Raw genomic sequence first — 13,301 nt, 5'->3', positions numbered from 1 at the left:
CAGTCCTGCAGTGCTATGAATACTAGCTGGAGCCTGGAGTGCACTGATGTCATGCACAGGTCATAGAACACTGCTGAAACCATAGCGATGATTTTCATCGTAACTGTCCTGTTAGTGTCCTAGGCACTGGTCAGAATAGTGATTGGTGAGAGAGAAGTCTCTCAAGTGACTTGTTATTAATTGTATTTTGTTTATATTAATTGTACTTGTTTTAATTTGATTCTTTGTCATCATCAACTTACACTCTGAGAGTAGACTTTGTGGAGAAAGGTACTTGATTTGAGTGACTCTTTACAGAGTTGAACCATGAAACATAAAGAAAAAAAGAAACATCTGGAAAGTAAGTATTTCATCAAAACTGCAAGGATGTCAAGAGGTATGTGTGAAGCACATTCACAAGGCATAGGTAATCAGGTAATGTTTTCTAAAGAAATGGGGAGAGAGAATTCCTAGTTGTGATGAGGAAGGGAAGGAGAGAGGGAGAGATGGATAGATGGGGAGAGAGCTATAGAGGGAGAAGAAGGAAGGGAAAAGATGAGAGAAGAAGGCAGGGAGGGGAAGTAGGAGAGAAAGTCTGAGAGAGAGAGAGGGAGACAGAAAGAGAGAGGAAATGAGAAAAGGGGAAACAGAGAGAGAGGAGGGAAAGGGAGAAGCAGGAAATAACTTTGAACACTTAAAACTGGTTGTGTAACAAGAGAATAATTTCAGAAATGTAGACTATTAAGATGTAAATGTGGGACTCCTATGTGAAATGTAAGAAAAAATGGGATGCAGAAACACACAAAAACACAAACAAAATACTCTTTAACAATAATGGTTAAAGAAAGAAATAATTTGGCTCTTTCTGGGAAAAATGGAAAATTGAAATAATTTGGTTGCTATGGAGATAAAAGTAAACAAGTAACCACTGGGCAGAAGAACCATTGTTCAGTGGTGGGAGGTGCCAGCTTGGAGCCAACCCCAAAGTTCCAATGGTCGCTCACATCTAGAGAGGACTGGCATTTCTAACTTGTTTGGGATTTCGGCATCCTCAGTGGACCTTCAGAAAAGGCTGTCTTCATTCCACTTTCAAAAACTGTTAGTGCATGTTCAGAGAGGTTATTACACATAAACTATGAGACATTCAAACTTACTCACACATACACACATATACTAGCAGAACATAAATAAGTCAGAGAAAAATAGAAATTAATCTAACATAATTGCTCATAAGTTATGTGCCCGTTCCAATTTTTTCTCTCTCAAAAACATATAATATCTCTACTTCATTAGAGTAGATCAGCCTTTAGTGCAGTGGTTCTCAACCTGTGGGTCGCGACCCCTTAGGGGGTCGAACGGCCCTTTCACAGGGGTCGCCTAAGACCATTGGAAAACATATATAATTACATATTGTTTTTGTGATTAATCACTATGCTTTAATTATGTTCAATTTGTAACAATGAAATTGGGGGTCACCACAACATAAGGGACTGTATTAAAGGGTCGCGGCATTAGGAAGGTTGAGAAACACTGCTTTAGTGACTCATATACAAATGGATCTATTTCTTGCTTATATGACAAATCAGTACATATGTGCAGGCCTCAAGGCAAGTATCTTCCATGAGATAATTTATGGGCCTGAGCTGAGGTAAACTTTGTTATCATTAACAACATGCAGCTTTCAAATAGACCCCAGGATATCAACATCCCATCAGCTAGGAAAGGGAGGACCATGGAAGTGCACATAGGAGGTGTGTGAGACAGTGTGTGGAAGGGGCACATGTCATTCCCTTTGTACAAACATAATCACATGGTCAAAACTACCTGCAAGAAAAGCTGATAAGTAGAATATAGTTGTATGTCCAGATAGAAAGGAGACAGAAGACTCTGTTCCATTTAAAAAGCCTTCTTTGTGCAAACCCATGTATTTATTGTCACAGTAAATTTGACTGCACATACAATGCTTTTCATAGAAGCCACGTTACCCTGTCCAGGAAGGTTGAGCCCATTTGTGTTCACTGAACTTTTCACATAGCAGACCCTTTTAATTAGTATTATTGTTATATAATTTTATAGTTTTATGTCATTTTTTTACTTTATATTTATTGTTTACACTATTACAGATGTTCCCATTCTCCCTCCCCCCTTCACCTTTAGCACCTCCGCCTACACTGATGTCCTTTCTTCTGGCCATCACAACACTGCTGTCTGCTTCTATGGGTCATGCATATATGTTCTTTGGCTAATCTTTTGACCTTCTTTCATCCCATCTCCCCCCTCCTCCCCTCTGATATCTTTTAGTCTGTTCTGTGTATCCATGCCTCTGTTTCTATTTTGTTTGTCAGTTTATTTTGTTCAATAGATGCCACCTGTGAGATCATATGGTGTTTGCCTTTCTCTGACTGGTTTATTTCACTTAGCACAATAATCTCAAGGTCTATCCATGCTGTTGCAAAAGGTATGATTTCCTTCTTTTTTATGACTGCATAGTATTTCATTGATTAAATATACCACAGATTTTTTTAAAACTTATCTCCTGATGCACACTTTGGATCTTTCCATATCTTGGCTATTATAAATAATGCTGCAATGAACATAAGGGTGCATATATTCTCTCAAATTGGGGGTTCAATTTTCTTAGGATAAATTCCCAGAAGTGAAATTGTTGGGTCAAAAGGCAGTTGCATTTTAAATTTTTTGATGAAACTCCATACTGTTTTCCACAGTGGCTGCACCAGTCTGTATTCCCACCAGCAGTGCACTAGGGTGCCTTTTTTTTTTTCCCATATCCTCACTGACACTTGTTGTTTATTGATTTTATTGATGGTAGTTATTCTGGCAGGTATGAGGTCATATCTCATTTTTTTGTGATTTAAAAAATGATAATTTTTTTAGATAACAGAAGAGAGAGAGAGAGAGAGAGAGAGAGAGAGAGAGAGAGAGAGAGAGAGATTGTTGTGAGAAACTTCTATAGGCTTCCACCTGCACACTCCCCAAATTGGTATCAAACCCCCAACCTGGGGATGTGCCCTGACTGGAATAAAATGCAACCAACTGAACCACACCAACCAGGACTCATTGTGGTTTCTCTGTGCATTTATCTGATGATTAGTGATTTTGAGCAGTTTTTCATATGTTATGGGACATCTGTATGTCCTGTTTGGAAATGTGTCTATTCAGGTTTTTGCCATTTTTAAATTGAGGTTTATTCTTCCTGTTTTTAGTTTTATAATTTATTTATATATTTTGGAAAATATCCCTTTATGTGATGTAACATTGGTAAATATATTCTTCAATACAATGGGTTCTCTCTTCATTTTGTTGAATTTTTGCTGTGCAGAAGCTTTTTGTTTGATTAAAGGACAGATAAATACACAAATCACAAACATGGACCACATCTCCATATGTCTAATTTCTCAGCAAATTTGCAGCACAGACACAAGGCAGTGGCCCTAACTCCAGGCTGGAAAGCATGGGCAGCTTCTTCTTCAGATGACTTATCCTGCATCTCTTTTAAAGACAAGCTAACTGTCCTAACAAGTTTGGCTCAGTGGATAGACCTTCGGCCTGTGGACTTAAGGGTCACAAGTTCAATTCTGGTCAAGGGCATCTATCTTGGTTGTGGGTATATCCCCAGTACGGGGTGTGCAGGAGGTAGCTGATCAATGTTTCTCTCATCGATGTTTCTAACTCTCTATCCCTCTCCCTTCCTCTCTATAAAAAAATTTAATAAAATATATTTTAAAAATAAAATAAAAAGACTTTAAAAAATAAAAAAAAAATAAAGACAAGGTAACTGGTGCTGGTAAGGATGGACAATTGAATAGGATGCAAAGTGAGGTAGGGATCTAGACAGAACCCAGAGCTGAGCTGCATGTTTCTGCCCATTAGTTGACACAAGGAGTGGGATGGGGTGGACTACGGGGGGAAAGTGGGACATATGTAATACTTTCGACAATAAAGAATTGTTTTGAAAAAAAACTTAGCATTACATAAAAATCTCAAATGCAGCTGCATCATCTTTAATGTGATCAGCAATGGAAACATTCTAAGAGAAAAGCACTTACAAGGACTGGAGCAAACCTAAAGAGATCAGTGGAAAACAGTATTCTGTTTGAGGAAATAATAGGAGAGGGACTAAGTGAATTAGAGTTTTTCCAGAGAAACATGAAAGAATATGTCCTGTGACCTGGAAAATGGCATGTTATATTACCAGGAACGTGTGAAAGCACTAATAATTTAAAATAGAACAAAAGTGGTAGGATACTCAAGAACTGACTTGAGATAGAGTACAGACATACACAAGTTGAAGACCCCATCACATTCATATATGTTCATAACCAATATTTTACATTCACAGTCATCCCTTATCAGACCCATTTGCACTCACTCGCCTATAATTCATTTCCTTATAGTCTTCCACAAGGCATCTAAATTCTCCATGCTCCATTTTGTCTGTACCACAGAAAGATGAAATTTCTCTGACTCCTAACACACTAGATGAGAATCCTTGTTTTTAAATTTTATGGAAACTGAAGGGCACAATATATGCTTTGTGTCTGGTTTCTTTCTCTCATCATTGTATTTGTATAATTTATTCATGCTGCATGTGACTTCAGTTTGTTCACTCAATGTATACCATTGCGGGAATGTAATTTCTTTATTCATCATACTTTTCTGAGCAGTTGGGTGCTTTGTGTCTGAATTACTTGAAAAGGTAATGTTTTGGGCATTATTTCACACGTACTTTTCAATATAGACATTTCTGTCTGGTGAATACTTAACATTTAGACTGCTAGGCCTTAGCTTGCTTATTCTATATTAGCCCTTTCAGAACTCAGTTTTTCACCATTTGCTTTCTAATGCAATCTCGTGTTACTGCACACCTAATTTACACACTCTTCTCTGCACTCTCTGCCATTTTTTCACAGCCCAGGATTCTTTCTCTTATATAACTTGGTTTTCACATCCTCAAATTCTTTAATTATTTCCTCACATTTTTGCAAGTACACTAATTCCACTAGCTTCAAAGATAATATTCTCAGTAATAACACTCCATATCTAAACAACATGATATGTAAAGCACACACAAAAATCCATCAGTAGAGGAAAAGTAATGTACACACATATATGTGCTTAACTAACATACAGATACAAAGCACACATACCATCCACGTCACACAAAACTTATCCCATATTCATATTTGCAAACAACAAATCACAGTATAAAATCTTAACCCAGTTTTAACCAACATATTATGAACTAAACACCAATCACATTATGTTCACTGTACCATACTGCTAAAAATGTGAAAAATGCATTTACCGGAAACCTTCATGAGAGATGATGATAATCTTAAACAGTTAAATAATGAGCACTGAGCTTTGTGAACAATGAAACAGAAACAGTGACATGAGAACAGTGAATGGTTAATTCATTCAAAAATTATCTTTTCACATCTCTCTAGATATGTAGCTCAATATAGATATCAATATAAATAGATATACATGCAGAATGCTTCATAAAACTCCCACCGCATATTCCTTAATTGTGCAATTTTTTATGAGAAAATTGAGTTTATATCCACATTTTAGTTCATGCATACTGTTTTCCAGGCTCACTTCTGAGTATATGATAATCCATACACATCAACAGAAATATCACATACAAGATACCCAATCCCAGTGGCATCCACCAAACACAGTTTTAATAAGTGTTTATTTAGACTTTAGAGTAAATGACATTTTATATGGGAAAGCCATCTTAATTTTTATGAAAACAATAATCATGTGTGGTAATAATGTCTGACATGTAATGTCCACCCAATATGTAGTTTTTGAAATGGCACAGACCCCACAAAACGCCACATCTCAATGTTCTTTTTTATTCCAGGCCCCTGCAAAGCCCAACAGGATGCGCCTCAGTCATTTGTGGAGGCCCCAGGCTGTAGTCAGGCAGCAGGAGAAAATACATCCTCCTCTGAATATTTCACCTGTGTGTCTTCACCGTACAAGCTTGCCCATCATGAGGAGGATGGTAAGGAATGCACAAAGGTGGGATCTGAGCTTGGTCAAAAGATGCAGCTGAGCTGCTCAGCCCACTCTCTACTAATTTCACTTTCCCAGCAAAAACAGGAAAGGGATTCAGGGCACACAGACTAGTACTAAGGCTTCTGCAGAGGGACAAGTAGGCAGTGTGCCTTTAAGGACAGGGCAAGGCCGCTCAGCACACATTTCCAGCGTAACAGCACTGGGACCGCTGTGGCTGAGGTAGTGGACAGTGCTGATATGTGTATGCAGTTTTACTCAGAACCTGCCCCTCAGGTGAGCACAAACTGATATTCTCCTCACACACTCACACATCTGTACTCCTACATACCAGGTAAGTCCCTATTTCTTCTTTTAACTTTTCCTCTTAAATACACAGGACTTCATTCCACACTTGTCTTCCCATTCTCTAGTGGCATTACCTAGGTACACTCTTACCTTGATTCCTTCACCCATTCCACACTAAATCTAAAAATAGTTTACATGCAATAACACAGATAATCTGTTTTAAATACCTCATTCTAGGTCAAACACTTGAGAATTCATGTGTCTTAAAGGAAATGAACCTTGATCTGCTCTCTTTCTAATCCACAAGCCACTTCAGCCACCAAGACTTTTACCATTCCCTTTTACAACATCAAAAACACTCATGGGATATATCCCAGAACATCCATACAACTCACACAAACATACATACAATACTATATCCTCATAATTATGCCACGTAAATACCTCAAATAAAGCATACCGCACACATAGTTACACCATGTAAATACCTCAGGTGAGGCATACCGCACACAGAATTCTGAAATATCACACACAGAGGTACTCTCACTGTACATGCTCACAGTGGGCATGGCCATCTTACCTCCCACAGCCCCCCCCCCCCCCGCCGTACCCCCCCCCCCACACACACACATTCTAGTTTTCTTATGTTTGCAACTTTCTTTCCTAGGATTCCATCAATTACAACAAAATGTTTCCTATCTTGGAGCCCTTAATATGCCCTTGTCCCAGTCAGGGCGGAAACGGAAGATCATGGAGGGACACATAGGAGGTTTGTATGCAATGTCTGTTAGTGGCACACGTAATTTGTATCCATTTTTCATTGTACAAATGTAATTTCATGGTGAGAACTTCCTGCAAGGGAAATTGATAACTATAACATAGTTGTATGTCCAGGTAGAAAGGAGACAGCAGTCTCTGTTCCATTTAAAAATAACCTTCTTTGGACAAACCCAGTCACCCATGACACATATTGACCCAATGTGTATTTCTGTACATTTAATATTTTCATGGGAACCATTTTACACATTCCATGAAGAGGGGGCTGTGTGTGTTCACTGAACATATCACATAGCAGACTCTTATTGTTTGTTTAATAGACAATAAAATACACAGATAACAAGCATGGACCGCATCTCTATTATTTTTATTTAATTTCTCAGCAAAGTTGAGTTTAAAAGAAGATACTTTGCAGCACAGACATAAGACAGTGGCCCTAACTCTTGGCCAGAAAGCATGGAAGGCCTCTTCTTCAGACAATTTATCCTCCATCTCTTGTAAAGACAGGCTAACTGGTGCTGGTAGGGAGGTACTATTGAATAGTACACAAAGGGGGTGGGGATGTAGAGAGAGCCCAGAGTTGAGCTGAGTGGTTCTGCCCATTAGTCAACAAAAGGCCTCTCAGAACAAAAACTCGAACACTTTTGCATCATCTTCAATGTGATCAGCAGTGGAAGTAATGCATTCCACGGGAAAACACTGAAAAGGACTAGAGCGCATGCAAGGAGATAGTGCAGAACAGCATTTGAGGAAATAATAGGAGAGGACCTAAAGGGATGAGAGTTTTATCAGAGAAAAATGGAAGAGTATGTTCATACGAGTCAGACAAGGGCATGTTATATTACAGTGAAAGTGTGAAGCTCTAATAACTTAAAACAGACACAAGTGGTAGATCCTCAAGACTGAACTTGACGTAGAGCACAGAGATACCCAGTTGAAGATCCCTTCACATCCGTATATTTTCATAGGCAAAGTTTTACATTCGCAGTCATCCCTCATCAGTCGTATCTGCAGTCACTCTCCCCATCATTCATTTCCTTATAGTCTTCCTCAGGCATCTGCATTCTCCATGATCTAATTTTGCCTGTACCATAAAAGGAGTTATAATTTCTCTGACTTCTAACACACTAGATGAGTATTTCTGTTTTCAAATTTCATGTAAATAGAAGGGCACAATATATACTTTGTATCTGGTTCCTTTTTCTCATCCTTATATTTGTGTGATTTATTCACATTGCATGTGATGTTAGTCTGTTCATTCTGTATACCATGCATAAATATAATTTCTGTATTGATTACACTTTTCTGAGTATTTGGGTTGCTTTGAATCTGGAATTACTTAAAAAGTTGATGTTCTGAACATTACATTTCTGTTTGCTGAATGCTTAAAGGTTAGAGTCCTAGGCTTTAGCTTGCATATTCAGTCTAATCCCTCCAGAACTCAATGTTTCACAACTTGTTTTCTAAGGTAATCTCGTGTTACTGCACAGTGAACTTACACACTCTTCTCTGCACTCTCCGACATCTTTCTCAAAGCCCAGGATTCTTTCTCTTATACAACTTGCTTTTCACATCCTCACATTCTTTAGTTATTTCCTCATACTTTGCAAATGCATTAATTCCACCAATCTTACAGAGAATATTCTCAGTAATAACATACCATACATAAATTGCATGATGTATTAAACATGCAGACAGATGTGTAACAATAGGAAAGCAATCTACACACAGAAATATGAGTTGAAGTAACACACAGGCACAAAGCATACATACCATCCTCATTCAGACAGAACCTATCCCATATTCAGATTTGCAAACAAATAATCACTCATACATTATTAAATTTTAACCCTCTTTTATTTATTTATTTTTACTTTTATTCTTTTTTTATACTTTTTTAAATCCAGCTTTAACCAACAAATTATGAACTTAAACACCAAGCATATTACATTCACTATATAATACTGCTAAAAATGGGAATACTACATTTATTAGACACAATTATGAGACATGATGATAATTTTAAACATTTAAATAATGAGCATTGGTCTTCGTTAACAATGAAACAAGAACAGTGACATAATAACAATTAGAAATTAATTTCTTCAAAAATAAATATTTATCTCTTTACATATCTCTATTTATATCTCAATATAGATACATATGCATGCAGAATGCTTCTTAAAACTTGTACCATATATCCCCTATTGGTACAATTTTTGATGAGAAAATAGAGTTGATATCCATGTCTAGTTCCTACATACTGTCCTTCAAACATTGTTCTGAGTGTTTGATGATCCATATAGATCACCAGAAAAATCACGTACAAGACACCCACTCCCACTGACATCCACCAAACACACCATTTAATGTGTTTACCTATAGTTTGGAGTAAATGGAATTTAAATGGGAAAGTCTCCTTAATTTTTGTGAGAGTAATTGCCATGTGAAGTGCTGGTGCTCTACATATAATGCCTGCACAACATGTAGTCTTTGAATTGGCACAGACCCCACAAAAATGCCTCATCTCAATGTTCTTTTTTATTCCATTGCCCAGAACCCGGCAACATTCAAGGGGATGTGCCTCAGACTCAGTCATTCATGGAGGCCCCAGGCTATAATCAGGCAGCAGGAGAAAATGCATCCTCCTCTGAATATTTCACCTGTGTTTCCTCACCATCAAAGCTTCCCCGTCTTAATGAAGATGGTAAGGAATAAACAAAGGTGGGACTTGTGTTTGGTCAAGAGATGCATCTCAGCTGCTCTGCCTACTCTCTACTTATTTCACTTCCCCCTCAAAACCAGGAAAGGGCTCAGGGCAGATGACTAGTACTAAGGATTCTGCAGAGGGACCAGTAGGGAGTGTGCCTTCCTAAACAGGGCAAGGCCCCTCAGCACAAATTTTCAATATAACAGCAGTAGGACAGCTGTGGTTGGGGTAATGGGCAGTGCTGACATGTCTATGGGAGTTAACTCAGAGCCTTCCCTTCAATGAGCACAAACTCGAATCCTCAAACACTTATACATCCGTACTCCTTCATATAAGCTACTAGTTGCACAGTGCATGAAATTCCTGCAAATTAAAGGGGAATTATTTAGAGGAAATATTTTTATATTGCTATTTGCTTTTTCTCTATAATAGAAATGTCAGAGATGAAAGAAAGTTAGTTAAATGTATATGAACATCTCCCTCTTGTCAGAGTCTGGGGCATGCTGCGAGACCCAGAGTCAAGTCCCCACATAGCCATGCGAGCCTTGAAATCATGCAAGACCCAGACCTGGCTGGCCCCACCCCCATCAAGCCCCGCACGGCAGGGGTTGCAGCCTCAGGGCCCCCGGAGCAGCCTCAGGTCCACCGACCTGGTACTCAGGCAGGGGGTGTAGCCTCATGTCCCCTGGCCTGTCCTCAGGTACCCCAGCCTGGCTTAGAGGGAGTGAGGGCATGAGGGTCCGAGGGTGTAATGACCATTTGCATATGACTTCTTTATTATATAGAACTGCCCCATTTCTCATTCTTTTCATTTGTTCTCTCAAATACATAGGTCTTTATCCACCATCTCTAATAGCATTACCTAGGTATACTCTTACCTTCATTTCTTCATACAATCATTTTCAAACTCACCCATGTACACACTAATTCCATAAATAATTCACACCCCCATCACACAGATAACACGTTTACATCAAACTCTAGAAGACTTTCATGTCCTGAAGGAATTGAATTTTCGTCTGCTGTGTCTCTAATCACATGGGACTTCAGCCACCAGCCTTTCAGACCTTCATGAGCTGAACATTCTGAGAACTCAAATACATCTTCACTAACATTCTCAGTCTCACAATCTCATAGTGATACCCGGTACCATTCCTGCACTACTCACATGTGCTGTCATAACACATAACAAACATGCACACACTCCTTAGCCATCTCCTTTAAGCAACATCAAAAAACATTCCCAGATATGTCTCAGAATATAATACAACTCCACAAGTACATATATATAATCCTATATCCTCATTCCCACATCGTCATACCATGTAAATACCGCAGGTAAATCACACTGCACACAGAATTCTGAAATATAACAAACAGCTGTTACTTCACCTGCTCACGTAGATCATGGCCATCATAACTCCTACAGCTGTCACACAAACCATTCAAATTTTTTTTTTTATGTTTGAAATTTTCTTTCCTAGGAATCAAGGAGAGACCTGTACCCAAGGACTTGGTGGAAACAAAGAGTTCCTCTGACTATACATATACCTACAGTTCTTCACCTTCAGCTAGTAATAAGGATCCCTTTATGTCCTCAGTACATGGGACAGATCTAAGGCTCATGAAAATTTACTATACGCATGTACAAATGAAAAGGGGTGTGGCTGTCTTGTGCCAGACAGAGGAAGGATGGGAGCCTCCCTCAAAAAAGACCAAAATAGAAGAAATGACCTATATTGAAGAGGTCCATAAAAATGTCCCCCTCTCTCACACGCCTGGGAAGAATCTCCCAATTGACCCTGAGCCCAGCGTAGACAGTCGAGCCCAAGAGATGAGGGAGAAGGCTGACTGTCCCACAAAACCTCCAACTCAGGTGGTGCATCGCAGGGTCTCATTGCGGAAGGCCCTGGAGAGCGGGTTCAGGTGCATGGCTTGCTGCCACGTATTCCCTACCTTGGAGCTCCTTCAGGAGCATGTGGAGAACGGCGTCAGGGAGGGCTTCAGCTGCCATGTGTTTCATCGCGCCATGGCTCATATGAAATACAAAAGGCTTAAGAGGAAGAACAAGAAACTTATGAAAGCAACATTACGTTGCCAGGAGGAAAAACATTTTGACACAAAGACCAACTTGAAGAACTAAACAGACTGTTTTTCAGCCCCTAAAAGAGAGGAAGGGAAGCAGGTTGGACTCCACCGAGGAGGCTTCATTCCCTTCAACAGACACAGTATCCAACCTTTTTTCCATTTCTAGCACCACCATCTCTGCGACCACACCACCCATCTGCGCAGACAGCCCTTTTAATGCTAAGACCGAGGGACCAGAAGGCAGAACACACCATCCCAAATACTGCCTTACCCTCTCTCCTAGCTCTTTTATTATACTCACACACATACCATCCATAAACATGCTTGATGCAAGAGTGTCGACACTACAGGATTTAATAGTACAGATTCTAGTACCCCTCCCTGCAGTGACTCCTGCATTTCCATGAAATTGGTCTTTTTAAACAATTTTATATACTTTTCTAAATCCTTCTTTAAATGAAGATAGACCTCTTTCCAACATCTCCCTATCATATATTCACTTGCATGATTATTTGCCTGGAAGATAGATATTATTGAGGGAAAATAAGGTATTGCAGGAATGGAATCAAAAGCAACTATAACCCACCCCTTACTTTCTATGTACTGTGGGCACACAGGTGCATATACACTTCTTATGCATACATATCTATGGGGAAGGACGGAGCACAAAATGAGCACTTTCAAAATATTCTGATATGAATATATATATATATATATATATATATATATATATATATATCCAAAATGTCGTAGTGAGTATTTATGCTTAATAACTTTAGAGGGTTAAAAGCTACCAACTTGTGAAAAACACAATTTGCATGTTTAATTATTTGTAGGTTTTTATGCTTGTTTAACTTTACACATTTTCAAAGATATTTTTAATTTTTGTGTTTCTACAGAGGCTCAGAAACAAACAAAAAGAAAATTAAATGAGTTATTTAACATTCCCAAAACTATACAGGAGACGGGAAATTCAAATAGTTCCCATTTTACATGATGATCTTTATAATTTGTAGCATTTATCCTTCCGAAATTATTAAAGCTTAAAACTGCACTGTGGCATTTTGCACAACTGTATATACATGTATTATCTTGAAACTGTTCAGTTTGTGCTCCATCTTTCTCTCTGCAAATGCATGTATAAGAACTGCATATGCACCTGTCTTTCTACAAGTTCAAAGAAGCTAAGATATAGATTATAGTTGCTGTTGGTTTCATCTTACTAGTATATTTTTTTCTTCTTCCTTTGAAAAGAGGCTCTATTTTCTCTCAAAATATGTTGGCTTGTCAGCCAGACTAGCCAAGTCATTACTTGTCTACCTGCCTTGCATCAATGGACCTAGGGGTAAACACCCATCCATGCTTGACCAATCTGTACCGATAACTTGGAAAATTAAATCAGAAGAGACGG

General features: G+C 38.7%; 1 protein-coding gene across 1 annotated transcript; it reads left to right on the top strand.

Moving 5' to 3' along the window:
* Nucleotides 1–306: 306 nt before the first annotated feature.
* LOC132229647 (protein FAM170A-like) lies at nucleotides 307–11,945 on the top strand. Its single transcript, XM_059686191.1, has 4 exons — nucleotides 307–376; nucleotides 5,873–6,016; nucleotides 9,650–9,799; nucleotides 11,287–11,945. The coding sequence occupies exons 1-4, from the start codon at nucleotides 307–309 to the stop codon at nucleotides 11,943–11,945; spliced, it is 1,023 nt and encodes a 340-aa protein (XP_059542174.1).
* Nucleotides 11,946–13,301: the final 1,356 nt, after the last annotated feature.

Source organism: Myotis daubentonii, chromosome 3 (assembly GCF_963259705.1).
Source record: "Myotis daubentonii chromosome 3, mMyoDau2.1, whole genome shotgun sequence".
Lineage (NCBI taxonomy): Eukaryota > Metazoa > Chordata > Mammalia > Chiroptera > Vespertilionidae > Myotis > Myotis daubentonii.
The sequence above is the reverse complement of the archived record's forward strand: the minus strand, read 5'-3'. Positions and strand labels throughout refer to the sequence as shown.

Bases quoted from the DNA above. Each gene is read 5' to 3' on its own strand.
- LOC132229647 (XM_059686191.1), top strand. From the start codon at position 307: ATGAAACATAAAGAAAAAAAGAAACATCTGGAAAGTAAGTATTTCATC. The intron at 377-5,872 runs GTATGTGTGAAG...TTTTTATTCCAG, and splicing joins AACTGCAAGGATGTCAAGAG to GCCCCTGCAAAGCCCAACAG. The intron at 9,800-11,286 runs GTAAGGAATAAA...TTTCTTTCCTAG, and splicing joins TCCCCGTCTTAATGAAGATG to GAATCAAGGAGAGACCTGTA.